General features: G+C 46.2%; 1 protein-coding gene across 1 annotated transcript in view; it reads right to left on the bottom strand.

The window, feature by feature from the left end:
• GPR158 (G protein-coupled receptor 158) overlaps positions 1 to 5,720 on the bottom strand; it is a 306,945-nt gene extending 301,225 nt beyond the window's left edge. Inside the window, exon 1 of the mRNA XM_007058480.3 lies at positions 4,038 to 5,720. Within this exon, the coding sequence (XP_007058542.3) occupies positions 4,038 to 4,909 (872 nt within the window). The 5' untranslated portion in view covers positions 4,910 to 5,720. The remainder of the gene's footprint in view (positions 1 to 4,037) is intronic.
• Positions 5,721 to 18,578: the final 12,858 nt, after the last annotated feature.

Genomic DNA, 18,578 nt, shown 5'->3' with positions numbered 1-18,578 from the left:
AATTAATGGTGATTAATCACGCTATTAAATAATAATAGAATACCATTTATTTAAATATTTTTGGATGTTTTCTACATTTCAAATATATTGATTTCAATTACAACACATAATACAAAGTGTACAGTGCTCACTTTATATTTATTTTTATTACAAATATTTGCACTGTTAAAAACAAAAGAAATAGTATATTCAGTTCATCTAATACAAGTACTGTAGTTCAATCTCTATATCATGAAAGTTGAATTTACAAATGTAGAATTATGTACAAAAAATAACTGCATTCAAAAATAAAACAATGTAAAACTTTAGAGCCGACAAGACCACTCAGTCTTACTTCTTGTTCAGCCAATCGCTCAGACAAACAAATTGGTTTACATTTGCAGGAGATAATGCCATCTGTTTCTTGATTCATTGACTAAAGATTAATATATCCCATCATGCTTCAACCACCATTCCAGAGGACACGCGTCCTTGCTGATGACGGGTTCTCCTCGATAACTATCCAAAGCAGTGCAGACTGACACATGTTCTTTTTCATCAACTAACTCAGACACCACCAGCAGAAGGTTGATTTTCTTTTTTGGTGGTTTGGGTTCTGTAGTTTCTGCATTGGAGTGTTGCTCTTTTAAGACTTCAGAAAGCATGCTCCATACCTCATCCCTCTCAGATTTTGGAAAGCACTTCAAATTCTTAAACCTTGGGTTGAGTGCTGTAGCTATCTTTAGAAATCTCACATTGGTACCTTCTTTGTGTTTTGTCAAATCTGCAGGGAGTGTTCTTAAAAGCTGGGTCATCAACCGAGACAGCCATAACATGAAATATATGGCAGAATGTGGGTAAAACAGCAGGAAACATACAATTTTCCCCAAAGAGTTCAGTCAGAAATTTAATTAATGCACTATTTTTTAACAAGCGTCATCACCATGGAAGCATGTCCTCTGGAATGGTGGTCGAAGAATGAAGGGGTATACAAATGTTTAGCATAACTGACATGTAAATACCTTGCAATGCTGGCTACAAAAGTATCATGTGAACACCTGTTCTCACTTTCAGGTGACCTTGTAAACTAGGAGCGGGCAGCGTTATCTTCCGTAAATGTAAATAAACTGTTTGTCTTAGCAATTAGCTGAACAAGAAGTAGGAGTGAGTGGACTTGTACGCTTTGAAGTTTTACATTGTTTTGTTTTTGAGTGCAGTTATGTAACAAAAAAAATCTATATTTGTAAATTGCACTTTCACGATAAAAAGACTGCACTACAGTATGAGGTGAATTGATTTTTTATCATTTTTACAGGGCAAATATTTGTAATAAAAATAATAATATAAATTGAGCACTGTACACTTTGTATTCTGTATTGTAATTGAAATCAATATATATGAAAAAGTAGAAAAACATCCAAAAATGTTTAATAAATTTCAATCGGTATTCTATTGTTTAACAGTGCAATTTAAACTGTGATTAAGTTTTTTGAGTTAATCACGTGAGTTAACTGCAATTAATTGACAGCCCTTGTATTTTTCCAGCATTTTGTAGAATATCTTTGTATGTATATTTTAAAGTACAAGATCATCTTTCATCTGTCACTCCACAAATTGAAAACAGGAAATAAAATGTTTGACAGTGTAAATCAAACATATGTACTTCTCCCCACCCCAATCACATACAATATTTACCAGAAATATTTAACAATCTGTATTTCAGTTGTGTTTTAACTATAAAAAAACATACATAGTAGTTTAATCACCTTTAATATTAACCTTTCAACACAACAGAATCTGTTTTAAACATGCTAACAACATGGCCCATTTCAGTATCTTCAAATGGGGGGGGGGGAAAAGATGAATATAGAGCTCCAAAAACATAGTTGTATAACAGCTGCCCAGAGGTGCATAAAATGGTTGCAATGGACTCTGAATCTAGTTAATCATTGTTATGTCAACATGCTAAATAGCACATTTATGGGGAGGCAGGGTGGGAAGGCTGCAGAGGTAAAAGAAATGTTTTGTATTGCTACCATAATGACCTCTATTGGTCGATTTGGGTGGCAAGTATTGCTCCAAAATTGAACTGGTATATTGCCTGGAGTGGAGAGTGCTATCACAGTGTGGGCCTATATCATAGAGATGTGTCTGTGGCAAGGCTGGGGCTGTACTCAGTCCAGCAGATGCGTTTTTTGGTAGGATGAAGAGAAGTTTTAAGGGATCATGTGGATAGAATCCTGGCATGAAACAGAGTTACTTTAAAGCTCTGCTGCCTCAGGGCCTGATTCTGCTCCTGTTGAAATCAATGGCAAACCTCCTATTGACTTCTATGGCACAGTATTAAGCTCTAAGTAAAGATCTTAGTTCTTGGATGGATGGTGCTGAAGGGGTCAGCCAACAGCCAGATAGCACTTGTTTAGGGATGAATAAACTTTTATGGATTATATATTCCCCCTCCGCCCCAACAAGAGAGAGCTCCATGCTGTGCACCGCTGCATGTACAGTCATCTCCATTCATCCATACCTACAAGTTCATGGAGTGTACAAACAACGAATGTCAGTGAAACACCAGCACTTTACTGGCACATGAGCTCCTCTTGTGCTGTGCTGGCCCAAGCTCTGAAGAAGTTATAAAAGAGCAGCCAAGTTGATTTTTGCCCTTCTGAGAAATTCAGCAACAAGGAGCTTGCAGCTGGGCTCAACACTTGCTAATCCAATCAATGCAACATGTGAGAAGAGTTCAGATTACAAGAGCATCATTCCACTGGAGAAGAGTCACTCTCTATTGGGCTTGAGTTTTCAGAGACATTTGGCCATATTCATCCTTGGTTTGACTCCAGTGGATATCATACTAAGCCTAGAAAACCGTAATTCACAAAAATGTTTGGCTGAATTGCGTTTGTTATCATTGCTGTCTGGCCACCCTACCTTGAGTGCTGGTAAAGCATATAATGTACCTCTTTGTTCTTGGCTACCTCTGCTCACCAGCTGATTCCCAAAGTAAAGGGGCATCAAATACACAAAAGAAGCTTTGCACCTCTATTTTACCCACAAAAAGGCTACCACCCACTTCAGAAAAAAAAAATAAGGACACAGTGGGGATCTCGAAGGAACTCCAGTGCTTTTCCTAGCAACAAAAGTTCCTATGGTCCCATCCAGGGGCTCCAGTCTTTACTCACACAAATCTCCTGCTGATGTCAAAGTGGATATAGAACATCTTCGGACGTGGGCCTTTGTACATTTTTCTCAACTGTTCACAGCTCATTGGCTACCAGGGAATAACTTGTATATAACTCTTTAAACATCCCATGTATCAGCTTTTATGACATGAAACAGCAGAGGCATAAGGGAGCATTATATTTTTATCTTTAGAAAAATATTAATGTTTTACCTGTAGCCATCTAAGGATCTAACTATATGCATTGTATTGTGAACAGAGGTGACACAGGTTTATTCATCTGCACGTGCATTATCACCTTTGAGCACACCCCAGAGTGGATGGGTTTGAAAGACTATAAAATTGCAGTTTGCAGAATAAAAATAATGTTTTCTGGCTGGTTAAAATTATGTCTGGGATTGTGCTGGTTTTAATTATACACCATAGTAACTAATGACACATCAGCAAACATTTAACTACCAACTCTGCATTCCTCCTGCAGTTAGAAATAACTAACTACAACAGGCAACTTCTCCTGCTTTCTTCTACACACAGACACGCACCCTGCTTTCTGACCATGAAAATAACTCCCCCAGACTCAGGTGATTAGAGAAAACAGTGTTTTATACATTGTCACAAATAGTGATGTTTTTACCAGGCAACAGCTCCCTAGAGCATGGCAATAAAGAGCTCAGCCAAGGTCTGCCTCTAAAGGAAGTTTGATTTTGCTGTGTGTTTGATTGGGGGGCAGGGTTGTTCTAGAATTGGATGATCACGTTAGTTGAGAGACAAGTTCCTGGGTGCCCCTTCCCTACAACAAACCCATTTGGAATTTGTGTCACCTTCCAAACACCACTCTGAGTACTAGTAACTACACAGAAAGGAGTTCTCCTCCTACCTGAATTCGGGGAGAAGGTTTGGCTGCAGCCCATAAAAAGCTGCTGACAGAGTCACTAGCCATCCGGGTTTGTAATTCCCATGCTCACACTCCAGGTAGGGCGAGGACCATTTGATGTGGTTCTTATCTGCCGGGTAGCTGTCCTTCTTCTTCCAGCTGCTCTCCAAAGTTTTAGGGCCCGGCGTTAAGACCTTCCTGTGCAGATGTGGCCTCCACTTGCGCTTCAAGCTGTGGAACCACTCGGTTTCGATAGAGGCATTGGCTAAATGGTGAGCTGTGGAGGACAAATCCTGCAGGAGGATCTGGGTCTCCTGCCGGCTGGCCTGGAGGAAAACCTGGGGAGCAGAGGACAAAGGCTCTACATTGAAAGTAATAGCTGCTCTGGATATGTTGGGGTTCCCTTCCAGGAGGCTCCTGATCAAGGCTTGGTACCAGCCCATGTCCTCCTGCAAGTTCTGCTCCCGGGATTTATTGCTCTGGAGGATCATGCTCAAAAAGTTGGTAGCGTGGAGGAGCGTGTCCAGGGCACCGTGCAAAGAAGGGTGAGCGGTGAGGCGAGACTTCCCAGCCAGGCTGGCCAGTTCGTACCTCCGGGAGCAGTTGGCGCGCCCCAGTTCCCGGGAGTCCCCCGTGTAGAGGAAGGAGGCCACGTTTTGAGGCACCTCTTCGGTGAGCCTCTGCGCCAAGATGGTGCTCTCGGTAGATCTGCTCCAGCGAGCCGGGGGAGGATCCGGGCTCTTGATGTTGTTGTAAATAGGCTGTTTCCCTGTGATTGCTTTGTCTTTGTGGTGCACCGTCCGCCCTTGGCCGGATCCAGCCCCGACCCCCACTTGGGCAAAGAGCAGGAGAGAGAGAAGCAGGCGCCGAGCCATGTCCTCGGAGCGCGCAGGCACGGCTAGGTCCCCGTACTATGATTATCACAGCTCTCCCCACCCGCCCCCAGCCAAGGTGCAAAACAACGATCAGTGGCAGTGGCGTGCCTTGGCAAGGCAGCTGCAGCGGAAAAATTCAAGTCACCTGTGGCGATGCCCAGCGAGCGCACCCTCTGCACGCTGCCCAGCGCTGGGAATTACGCTGCCCGGCTTCCGAGCAGGTTGCAGCTCCTCTCTGGCTCCGGGGAGAGGCTATAGTTAGCCTGCTTACGTCTTCCTCCCCCCGCCGCCGCCACGGAGGTGTTCCGAGCCGCTGCACGCAGAGGCTGCCGCGCCCTCAGCCGAGCAGGTGGCAGGTCCCGTCCCCCACTCCGGACCCACGCGCCTGGGCTCCGCATCCTGCCGGCATGGCGAGGGGCGCGCGGACGCGGCCGGGGAGGCGCGGGGCTGGGTCCTGTGGGACCGGCTTGTTCCTAGGGAGCGGGTGCCGGGCTAACTGAGCGCTCGGGTTTCCCAGCCGAGAGACCCACGCTCCGCCCTCTCCCGGCTGCGGGAGGCTGTTCAGCAGGCTGCTGTGCCAGCGCCAACCCCTCATTACCGCTGGCCCCTTCCCAACCAGCCCTCGTAGGTGCACGCCCGCTGCCCGGCTCCCCGTATGGCCGGGTCGCCTGTCAGTCACCCGGGAGCCACTGGCGGGCCGGGGGAGAGGCGCTGTCCAGTGCTGGGCAAGGAGGTGGCGGCGCGGCTCGGGACCGGGAGCCCGGTTCGCCTGCAGCCCCGCGGAGAGCGGGGACAGCGCCCTGCGGGGAGCGGCCGCGGCTCGGGCTGCAGCTGCGGGGCCGGCTTAGCAGAAGGCGGGAAGTTGAGGCGAGGGTGTCTCCAGCCCCCTGTTCCCCCCACACACACACCCCCACAGGAGGGGCCCCGGGCTGTGTGGAAGGGGAACAGGCAGGAGGGCGGCTCTCTGCCCGCAGGGGAGGTTGAATAAAGGATGATGTATTTTAACTGGGTGGGGATAGGCGTAGATGAGTCGAATAGAGACATCTGCTGGATGGGCTTAAAACGATACCGCTGCTGCCTTAGCCAAACGGTCTGCACTGAGAAAGGTGAGGAACCCGGGTCAGTTATAGGTACGGGAGAAGAAGAAAAGGCGGGTGGCGGAGCAGGGGATCAGGGCGCTTAAAATACCCTTCGCTCAACACAGGGAGGAGCGCGCTCAGGCTTGGGGTGGGGCAGCTACAATTAACGCTACAGGCTCACTTGGGGGCCTGGCTGTCTGCTGTTATGAAGAGCATCTTCTTGTCATTTTCCAGCAAATTATATTCCTCATTAAAGAAGTAGGTTCTGACTAGGAAAATGGTTCATGTCAGAGCCACTGTATATTCTTTTCATACAGCTCTCCCGGTGCACTGGAATCCAGGATCCCTGCTAGGCTTGTACTGGACTACTTCTAGTCCAGGATAGATTGGATTGAGACATTTACTTTAGTTATACAACAAATTCTACTTCTGATTCCAGCAGTTACTGCTTCAGCTACCACCCTCAATACCCCCCTTTCTTCTCTTTTTCCCTGCTGCTGACTCTGCACCTGTTTCTAGGTTGCCCCTTAAGCATGGCCTGTCTTCCAAAATCTATTTGTCTCGCTTTCACCTCATTCGGATTACTCCTATAACCAAACTTGTGCAGCATTCTCAAACATTTAAAAAAATCACACATACAACTGAGCCAGGTAGATGTGTCCTTGCCTAAACTGAATAACCCTACAGTCATATTTCTGTAACCTGTGTCCTTCCTTGTCTCTCCTTCTTGCAATCTTTTATTCTCCAGTTTTCTGTTAACTCCATAATGCCAGCTCTGTTCACTCTCCCAGAATAAATCCTTTAATCCAGTGGTTTGCAGAGCACTTGCTTATGGTCCATGGAGGGCTGACAGATCACACGGCTTTCCTCCTTATTAAAAGACAACTAAAATGCATTTAAAACTTTATTACTTTTCCACATAAGCAACCCTTGTAATTGCCAGGGGGATGTTACGTGAACAGGAATGAGGCCCTAATCCAACAAAGATATTTAAGTTTGTATTTAACTTCAAGCATTGACTTCAGTGGACTATGCACATGCCTAAAGTTTTATTACTAGATCAAAGCTTAAGAAAGGAGGCAAGCTGCAAAATTATGCATTGGAAGGGAGGTAGTCCATGACACCCTGTAATGGGGCATGGCACCCACCTCTCACAAGCATCCCCTTCTAGTAAGGTGTATCTGCAGCCTTTCAGTTTATGGTGGCCCATCAGTGGTTTCTCAGGCAGTTTTTCAGTGACTCAGCCTTCCAGTTGAGTCACATACACTGTCTGTACGTGAAACGTACAGTGGGTAGAAAGCTGGCTAGATTGTCGGGCTCAACGGGTAGTGATCAATGGCTCCATGTCTAGTTGGCAGCCGGTGTCAAGTGGAGTGCCCCAGGGGTCGGTCCTGGGGCCGGTTTTGTTCAATATCTTCATAAATGATCTGGAGGATGGTGTGGATTGCACTCTCAGCAAATTTGCGGATGATACTAAACTGGGAGGAGTGGTAGATACGCTGGAGGGGAGGGATAGGATACAGAAGGACCTAGACAAATTGGAGGATTGGGCCAAAAGAAATCTGATGAGGTTCAATAAGGATAAGTGCAGGGTCCTGCACTTAGGACGGAAGAACCCAATGCACCGCTACAGACTAGGGACCGAATGGCTAGGCAGCAGTTCTGCGGAAAAGGACCTAGGGGTGACAGTGGACGAGAAGCTGGATATGAGTCAGCAGTGTGCCCTTGTTGCCAAGAAGGCCAATGGCATTTTGGGATGTATAAGTAGGGGCATAGCGAGCAGATCGAGGGACGTGATCGTTCCCCTCTATTCGACACTGGTGAGGCCTCATCTGGAGTACTGTGTCCAGTTTTGGGCCCCACACTACAAGAAGGATGTGGATAAATTGGAGAGAGTCCAGCGAAGGGCAACAAAAATGATTAGGGGTCTAGAGCACATGACTTATGAGGAGAGGCTGAGGGAGCTGGGATTGTTTAGTCTGCAGAAGAGAAGAATGAGGGGGGATTTGATAGCTGCTTTCAACTACCTGAAAGGGGGTTCCAAAGAGGATGGCTCTAGACTGTTCTCAATGGTAGCAGATGACAGAACGAGGAGTAATGGTCTCAAGTTGCAATGGGGGAGGTTTAGATTGGATATTAGGAAAAACTTTTTCACTAAGAGGGTGGTGAAACACTGGAATGCGTTACCTAGGGAGGTGGTAGAATCTCCTTCCTTACAGGTTTTTAAGGTCAGGCTTGACAAAGCCCTGGCTGGGATGATTTAACTGGGACTTGGTCCTGCTTTGAGCAGGGGGTTGGACTAGATGACCTTCTGGGGTCCCTTCCAACCCTGATATTCTATGATTCTATGATTCTATGATTCTATGAAACAGAACAAATCCCTTCTGGAATATACAGTCTTTAACTTGTCCTGGCCCTGGTATGGGGCCATACCCTCAGCGCTTCCTGCCTGGAAACCCTGTCTTCTTGTGTCCCTCCCTAGGCTCAGCCCTACTCAGTCCCAATAGTCAGCCAGGAGCTACTTCTTAGCTCCCCCGTCCCCGTCCACACAGAGCTGTCCATGGTCCTGCTGCTCTTTCAGCCAGCCAGGAACACAACCCTCTCCTCCAGCTCCAGGCAGCAAGGGTGCTCAGCTCTGCAACTCCTTTTATTATAGTGTATGTCTACACTACGAAATTAAGTCGATTTTATAGAAGTCGATTTTTAGAAATCAATTTTATATAGTCAATTGTGTATGTCCCCACTAAGTGCATTAAGTTGGCGGAGTGTGTCCTCAATACTAGGACTAGCATCGACTTATGGAGCGGTGCACTGTGGGTAGCTATCCCACAGTTCCTGCAGTCTCTGCTGCCCATTGGAATTCTGGGTTAAGCTCCCAATTCCTGATGGGGCAAAAACATTGTTGCAGGTGGTTTTGGGTACATGTCGTCAGTCGCCCGTCCCTCCGTGAAAGCAACGGCAGACAATCGTTTTGCGCCTTTTTTCCTGGGTTACCTGTGCAGACGCCATACTGTTACACCCCGATGGCCCCCTCCCTTAAGGAGTTTTCTGGGACGGCAAATTAGCATTGTATATTGCTAACGCTGTTGCTTGCATTGCAAAGCGTTTTGCGGAGGGTTAGAGGTATATGAGTGGGATGTGGAAGGTTTGTTTTTTTTTTTTTTGCAGGTACGAGAGGCCGGGGCGGGGGGGGGAAGAGAAACAAGAGAGCAGAGAACAGGTTAACTTAACCCTGCAGTTAGCAAGCTCAGTCCAAAGATAAGAAGCTGACTTCAGCCCAAAGCCGGCTGCTACCTGCCAAGACAGAAGGGGGAAAGTCCAACCCCCCCGACCAGCCATAAGAAGAGAAAAACTAAATGGAGCAAAGCTGCAAAGATAACAACAAGAACAGGGAGAGCAAATGAGACATGACAGTGAAGGCCAATAGAAGTGAAAACAAAGTCTTCGGAGCTGGGATGTTTTGGGAAACCAAGAAGGCCACAGCAAGCCGGTTTGGACTGACATAAAGAGCACCAGAAACAGAGGTCGTGGAATGGAACACCCCCAAAGAAGCCCAGGACTTAAAACCCAACTGAGAGCTGGAGCAATTTGGAGATCAGCAGCAAACCCGGACAGCCTGGGCCCAGGACAAAAACTCCCATTCATCCTTCCCACCCCTCTTCTTCTGACTTTACACCCAGGCCTGGCCAGCCTTGGGTAGTGTGTATGTGCGTATGAAAGTGGGTTAGGGCTTGCAGCATTAACACTTTCTTTTTTCCCCTGAGTGATGTGGGAGCGTTCCCAGCACTCTCTGCTGTTATTTTATTATTTTATCAATAAAGCTTTAAAATTTAGACACTTGGTGTACCTCGTCATCTCCTCCCCAAAAAAGATCCTGTGGCCCTAGCCTGATCAACTGTGGCCCAGGCAGATTGGTAACAAAAGTCTGTCACAATACCACGGCAAGCATGGAGCGCACTCAGCTCACCACTGCTGTTGTGAGCATTGTAAACACCTCGTGCATTATCCTGGAGTATGTGCAGAACTGGGCTAAGAGACGCCAGCATGATGATGACATGGACACAGATGTTCCTGAAAGCACGGGCTGTGGCAATTGGGACACCATGGTGGCAGTGGGGCTGGTTGATACAGTGGAACACTGATGCTGGGCCCAGCAAACAAGCACAGACTGTGTTGCAGGTATGGGATGATTCACAGTGGCTGCGAAACTTTCGCATGCATAAGGCCACTTTCCTTGAACTTTGTGAGTTGCTTTCCCCCGCCCTGAAGCACAGGAATACCAAGATGAGAGCTGCCCTGACAGTTGAGAAGTGAGTGGTGATAGCCCTGTGGAATCTTGCAATGCCTGACTGCTACCAGTCAGTCGGGAATCAATTTGGAGTGGGCAAGTCTACTGTGGGGACTGCTGTGATCCAAATAGCCAATGCAATCACTGACGTTCTGCTATCAAGGGTAGTGACTCTGGGAAATGTGCAGGTCATACTGGATGGCTTTGCTGCAATGCGGTTCCCTAACTGTGGTGGGGTGATAGACGGAACACATATCCCTATCTTGGCACCGGACCACCTTGCCAAAGAGTACATAAACCACAAGGGGTACTTCTCAATGGTGCTGCAAGCACTGGTGGATCACAAGGGACGTTTCACCGACATCAACATGGGATGGCCGGGAAAGGTGCATGATGCTCGCATCTTTAGGAACTCCAGGCTGTTCGAGCAGTTGCAAGAAGGGACCTACTTCACAGGCCAAAAAATTACCATTGGGGATGTTGAAATGCCAAAAGTTATCCTTGGGGACCCAGCCTACCCCTTGCTCCCATGGCTCATGAAGCCGTAAACAGGCAGCCTGAACAGTAGTAAGGAGCAGTTCAACTATAGGCTGAGCAAGTGCAGAATGGTGGTAGAATGTGCCTTTGGACATTTAAAAACTTGCTGGCGCTGTTTGCTGACTAGGTTAGACCTCAGTGCAACCAACCTTCCCATTGTTATTGCTGCTTGCTGTGTGCTTCATAATATCTGTGAGAGTAAGGGGGAGACATTTACAGAGGGGTGGGAGGTTGAGGCAAATTGCCTGACGGCTGATTTTGAGCAGCCAGACACCAGGGCGATTAGAAGAGCACAGCTAGGCGCGCTGCATATCAGAGAGGCTTTGAAAACCAGTTTCATGACTGGCAGGCTATGGTTTGACAGTTATATGTATTTCTCCTTGCTGCAAACCCGCCCCCTTTGTTGATTTTAATTACTTGTAAGCCAACCACCATCCCCCCTTTGATCAGAGCTGGCAAAGGAAATAAAGTAACTATTGTTTTGAAACCATGCATTCTTTCTTTATTAATTTTAAAGAAAGTGAGATAACTGACAAAGTAGCCCAGGTGTGGTGCGGGAGGAGGGAAGGACAAGGCCACATTGCTTATTGTAGCCACACTACAAATCAAAGCTGTTTGAATGACAGCCTTCTGTTGCTTGGGCCATCCTCTAGAGTGGAGTGGCTGGGTGCCTGGAGCCTCCTCCCCCGCCCCGCGTTCTTGGGCATCTCGGTGAGGAGGATATGGAACTTGGGGAGGAGGGCAGGCGGTTATACAATGAATGCAGTGGGGGTCTGTGCTCTTGTTGGCTTTCCTGCAGCTCCAACAGATGTTTCATCATGTCCGTTTGCTCCCCCATTAGCCTCAACATTGCCTCCTGCCTCTGCTATTCGTGCTCACTTAATGCTTTCCTGGCCTCTGCCACTGAATGCCTCCATGCATTAAGCTGAGCCCTATCAGTGCGGGAGGACTGCCTGAGCTTGGAAAACATGTCATCGCGAGTGCATTTTTTTCACCTTCTAATCTGCGATAACCTCAGGGATGGAGATGATAGGGGGAGCATAGAAACATTTGCACCTCGGGGGAGATAAAAAAGGAGAGTAAAATTTAAGATGATACATTTCTGAGAACAAAAGGGAGACTCTTTCACAGTGAATCAAGCAATTCACAGCAGACAGCACATGGTTTAGGTACAAGGTCACCTTTTGCCTTTTATATTGTGTGCCTGCCAGTATGGTGACACATCACAAATGGCTGGGCAACAGAATTCGGTTTCCAGGCAGCCTTGGTAAGCCTTTTGGTACACGGGGTTGGCTTCTTACGCCTTCATAACATGTGGGAATGGTTTCAAACTGCAGCGCCATCCTTTCCCATAGCAAGCAATGCCGGTTGGGGTTTCACATTTAAAAGGAGGGGCTGCGGTTTTCAGGTGGATGTGCAGCACACACCTCCCCCACCCCACCGCGTGGCTATTCTCTGGGATGATCCCTTCACCCCTCCCCCCGCCACATGGCTATTCTCTGGGATGATCCCTCTTAGCCAAGTGCAAACAACCTAGCATGAACGGGGTCCTTTTACTGTTCCCTTACAAAAACTCCCGTATTTCAACTAGGTGACCATGAATGATATCACTCTCCTGAGGCTAACTCAGAAAAATAAAGACCGAATGTTGCTTGAATGTGACCAAAACCCAGGACCATTCGCTGCCATGCTTTGTGCTGCAATGATTCCAGACTACTTGCTACTGGCTTGGCATGGTAAAGTGTCCTACCATGGAGGATGAAATAAGACAGCCCTCCCCAGAACCCGTCTGCAAAGGCTTTCAGAGTACCTCCAGGAGAGCTCCTTGACATGTTAACAGACTTTTCCAGTAGCTGTACTGGCCACGAATGCATCCCGATTCTTCAGGGCAAATCAAACATTAAACACTATTGCTTTTAAACCCTGTACTGTAGTTACAAATGTGTACTCACCAGAGCTGCCGTCTCCTGCTTCAGGGTCGGGGATCCTGCCTTGGGAGGGTATTGGCTCCAGGGTGATTAAAAGGTCCTGGCTGCTGGGGAGAACGGATTCACCCCTTGCCTGCTGCACATTCTCCTCCTCCTCCTCCTCTTCTTCATCCACAAAATCCTCCTCCTTGCTGCGTGAGACTCCCCCCTTGCAGGTGTCCATGGACAGTGATGGGGTAGTGATAGCGTCCCCCCACAGAATGCCATGCAGCTGATCACAGAAGCGACATGTATGGGGCTCTGACTGCAGCCTCAACCACCCTCACTTGCTCCAATTTCTCCTCAGAGCTGTCACTACAAAAGAACAGGGTGGTTAAGGTAGGGGGACCCAGGCCCTCCCCTTCCACTGGGTCCAAATCCAGGGCCCTGGGGGTTTATTAAAGTGTCCATCTGTGACTGGGGTTCCAGAGGGGGCCAGCTGAGGTCACTCAATTAGGGTGAACTACAAAGAATGGGGCAGATAATCTCCAAAGCTAGTGGATATTTTCAATACTTAGATTTACCAAGACAGCAAAAAACAGCTTCTTTATTACCTGACTGGTTGCCCAGAAGCCAACAACACAGTTCCCTTGAATTAACCCAGCCTCAGGCCGCCATCCAGGTACCCAAGTCAAATATGATGAAGATTTCTGAAAATCTTATTTCATCATATAAAAAAAAACGGTTCTACCAATCCCAAAGGATCGGACACATTACCTCCCAGGTTAATGAATATTCCAGATCTTACCCAAATACCTGCTTAGAGCCAATTCTTATTAACTAAACTAAAATTTATTAAAAGGAAAAGAGAGAGTATGGTTAAAAGATCAATATACACATAGACATGAGTTCAATTCTTGAGGTGCAGATACATAGCAGAGATAGTGAGCTTTGTAGTTGCAAAGAGTTCTTTTAGAATTTAGTCCATAGGTTATAGTCCAATGTCCAGTATCATATTCAGGGTGTTTCCAGCTGAATTGGGACCTCAATCTTGCAATTCAAACTTTCCCTGATGAAGCTTAAGCAGATCTGAGATAACAGGATCAGGACCCAAGGATCTTTTATACAATATCAAGCCTTCTTTGACAGGTTGGAGTCCCTCTGGGAACAATTGGTAATTAGGGTGACTTTGAAGTAGGTCCATCACCGGTACTTAACTATACAAATTAACATAAGGCAATTGCCTGTTTCTCCACCATTCACAGGTGTTTTGCTATACAGAGATGAATACAGCGATATCCCATGTTTACAATTAATTTAAATGCTAGAATGTTCTTTTGTTCTCTAAATTATCAGAATACAGCATAGACAGGGACTGTTTCTTACATTGTTGACCACTACCCATATATATGTAAATACACAAACACAAACATTATCTCCCCATATGTCTTTAAGGGTTGAATTTGAGTCATTCATCTGCAGGATGTTTAACTCTTTGGGATGGTGTGACACGTGACCAGAGTTACTGAACTGCTCCGAAACTATGTTTCCGGCTGGGTCACATCCTCCCAACTCAGAAGCAATTCAGTTTGAGGAATGATCACTGGTTTAGCAGATTCTCCTCTGTCTCTTAGTGTTCTCTTCAGTCAATTGGGTGGGGGAAGGTCCAGGTCCTAAAGCAACCCTCACAAACCTGTTGACACTCCTCCCACGGCTCTCAGCATCAACTTTGCTTCCTGGTGCCACATATAACTCATTCTCATTTCTCCTGGGCTACCCGTGTCCTTTTAAACTGCTCCTCCACTAGGAACATGTATTGCACCTCGTGAGGGGTTAGGCCTTCTCTGATGGTGGCAGATCAGGTCATGTCACAGTGTATTCAGGCCAATTCACTTGTGTATTAGCATAGATCAAAACAATTGTTAAATGTGTAAGTGTATTAAGTGTTTAAACTTCATAAAATTAATGGGATGTTATGAGTATTGTTTTCTCTTATATGTATCCTCTTATGATGCAGCAAACATTTATATTGTAATTTCTCCTGTAACTAAATAACTCAGACATCAACGCAGAATTGGGAATGCTAATGAAGGACTTTATCAGAAAAAGTGCTAATTCCAAAGCAAATGGCCATTGTGTTTGATGACTGAAGGTCAGAGACTCAAAGTGAATTCCTCACTCATCAAAGGAAAAACCCACATGGTTAGAGACACTGTCAGCGTGTCTTCCGTCAAAAGAAGATATAAGAATGGACTGTAGGAAAAATTCTTCATCTCTGGACTGTTTGGACTCTTACAGGGAAGTGTACCAGATACAAAGTGGAGAGTACCAGAGACAATCTGGATGCCCTGGAAAGACTTTGGTTGGGGAAATTAGCAGTTTATTATATCACTTCCGCCATTTAGAATTACAAACTATGATTCGCCTGTACATATATTTTACCTGCTTTAACCTCTGAATAATTCTCATTTCCTTTTCTTAGCTAATAACCCTATAGAATTGGCTGCCAGTATTGTCTTTGGTATGCAATCTGGAGTATCAACTGGTCTGGGGTATGTGACTGGTCTCTTGGGACTGGGACCAACCTGATGTGGTGTGATTTTAGGTTTAAGTGACCTTTTATCACAAAGCCCAGTTTGTCTGGATGGCAAGATAGGCTGGAGAGTCTAAAGGGACTGTCTAACTCCATGGTGAGACTGGCATAGTGATCCAGGAGTTCACATTTGTCACTGGCTTGGTGAAATCTAATTACAGAACACACCATCACTTTGGAGTGTCTACCCTGTTTTCTGACAGTCTGCCCTGAGGTAGGCATTCACAGCTGTGAGCCACTCCAGATAGTGTGACACCCCATAACCCAGTATTGCTCTACTCCCCCACTACCTGCTTCAGTGTGGCTCCTGTAGACCCCCATCTCTCTCACACACACACACTCTCTAATAAAGGAATGGATGCCATTGCTCTCATGCAAAGTATTATAGGATCTAATTTTGAACTAACGATAAAAATATATACCTGCTCCTAAATCACACTTTCAGATTAGAGTCATTTGCATGTATAGCTAAAGGAAGATTCACATTAATATAGTTAAATGTAAATAACTTTGTAGCCCATTTTTCCATAATGTAATACATGTAATCTTTGTTCAATATTCAAACGTATTATTACCATACAGAAGAGAAAATTATATTTTTTAAAATTTTCCTTTAAGCAGACAATGTGCATGCACATTAATCGCCTCAGTCAAAAATAATTTACATGTAGTTAACTTCCCCACTTGTGCACCTCTGTGATTATTTTGAAATTACATATATTAAGCAACTCAAAAACGGTTGTGTTTAACAGCACAGAAGGCTACATGTTCAAAAACTTGTGCATGAACAAATATTTATAGGCGCACTTATTATAAAGTGCAAGTGGGAAATAGGCATGCATGGACTTTCCTAAAGGGTAGGCTGCATTGTAGACATGGCCTCTGGGATGGGCAGGTGCAGCCTGTTTTCAAAATTGCACAGTACTGTCTGGGCCAAAGCTGACAGAATGAGGATAGTCATGGTTTAGGCAGGTGCAGGACCAGAAGTACTGGTGGAGATGAACTCCTATCAGATAACAATTGCTTTGATAGCCGCACACTACAGTTCATAAAAGAAATCAGCAGAGACACACTGTTAAATAAAAGGCAGATTCACCAGTGCACCAAAGCAGAACAAAACTGTCAGAGCATACCAAATAGTTAAAGTGACCCTCATCATCATCATAAGGGTAGCTAAAAGCAGCCAAATTGAACTGATTGCTCTGGCCCTTAATTTGTAATTGGTGTGTTGACTTAGAATAGATGGTTGTGTTAGTGAGACTGGTGCAAGGAGAGAAGGGACAGGAAGAGCCAAGTTCCTGAGTTCATATATCTCAGTGCTTTAAGGTCTTCCCCTGAGCTCCTATCTTAATTCCCCCAGCATTGCAGCCTCAGTGCACAGTGGGGTTATGGCAGCAGTGCAACATATAGCCATGGAAAGCTGTGGCAGCTGGGCCAAGTAATCTGGCCAGGAGAACCAGGACCGGATTAACCTTTTGTGGGCCCCAGCACCAAACATATTTGAGGCCCCGATGTAGTCGTGGGCTCCAAGTGTGGGTCTGGTGTGGCAGTGCCATTGTTGCCATAGTATACCCAGTACTGAATCTCAGACACATTTTTCATTTTGATCACACACCTCTGCAGGACTATATGCATTGCCATACACAGCTCCCTCAGCCCCCAATTTTTCTCATTGAGCTGTACACCCATGTAGGTTTACCAGTGTCCACAGTGAGTAGAACTTTCATAGTGATCAGGGAAACTCCCCACAGATTTATCACCTTCCTCATTCAGACCTTCTATAGCCATGTCTCCAGTACCACCCTATTTCACCAGTCATAGTATGTGGTCCTAGTCTCAGCTCAAAGTTCCAAAGCCAGCAGATACCTGATCAGCTCTGACAAACCCCTCCCTCAACACCCATCCTGCCATTTGAGCAAGCCACTTACAAACACCATTTCCCCAAGCTGAGGACTTAGGCTGGTGTCTTCAGATTCCCAAGGGCTTTCTCCCTCTGCTCCCAGCTACATGCTAGTCTACTACCTGATCACTGCCACCTCTCCCCATGCTTGTTTCCTTTCTATTTTGGACATGCTGGGGCTATTCTCCCACTGCAAGCCTGACCTGCTTCCTCTTTCTCTGCTTCCCTTGACATTCCTTTCCTACTGGTGACCTCTGTTCCTTGAAGTTAATTCCAGTTTCTTTATCTGCTCTAGCTTAATGGCCCCCAGTAGTCACAGAGCCACCTGCAGCTTCTCTGGCTATAGCCATGGGCCCAATTGCCAAAGGCCAGCCTTAGATAGCTGTAGCTACTAGTCAAGGGAGGGGTGGCAATTCCAAGGCTGAGCATGCTTGAACCTTTCAATGGCGGCACTAGGGACTCTAAATCCTCAGCGCTGGCCCTATGCAGCTGCAGAATCTGCAGTTAAGCGCTTCCCTCCTCTAGGCCATGGCTTTAAGTTCCTGAGATGCCCAACGGCTGCAGCAGAGGCCACCAATTCCCACACACCTCAGCTAGCACATAGTCATGCAGAAAATGTAGCCTGAATGATTTTGGAGGCTGGGGTGCCAGGAGGTTCCCATCCCTGAGCAGCAGCTCTGCAACAAGCTCACATGGCCCCCCTCTGCTGTGGGACCAGGACCCTGTGAAGACAGTGGAGTTACCCTGTGTATAACCAGTTCTGTCCAAAGCCTGTTGAACTGCATGGGGGTCTTTTCATTATCTTTAATGGGCTGCGTATAGAAGCAAAGGACCCCATTCTAGACTCTAGGAGCAAAGTGCATTCTATGCTGCACTGGTTTACTGTTGTAACAGGAAGGTCTCACATTACCGAGTGAATAAGCAACACCTCCTACAGCACCTAACTTTTTCTGAGAGGCTTCCCACCCAATTACTAAATGTAAACCTGCTTTGCTTACCAGGGCTGAAAATATCGGGACGTATGGTCACAAAAGCAAGGCACTTCGGAATTCAGTAGGAATTTTGAATGTGCACAGAACACAGACCAGACTGGTTCCCACATGGTTACAGAACTGCAGTAAAGTGGAACAATTTTCAGCTTGTGTGATTGGGAATATCTGTATCCATATTATAAGACTGTCCTACATAAATGAGGAAAAGTTGAGGTGCCTTTGTTATTCTTTTGTTCCACGTTTCGTTTCTATGGGGAATTTGCCAGTGCAATATTACTGTCTTCCTTTTAAACAAAGGAAACTAAAAAAAATGGTAACGGCTGTTGAAAATAGCAATTCCAGCCCTAGTTAGCACTGGGGAGATGCCAGCATT

Source organism: Chelonia mydas, chromosome 2 (genome assembly GCF_015237465.2).
Source record: "Chelonia mydas isolate rCheMyd1 chromosome 2, rCheMyd1.pri.v2, whole genome shotgun sequence".
Lineage (NCBI taxonomy): Eukaryota > Metazoa > Chordata > Testudines > Cheloniidae > Chelonia > Chelonia mydas.
The sequence above is the reverse complement of the archived record's forward strand: the minus strand, read 5'-3'. Positions and strand labels throughout refer to the sequence as shown.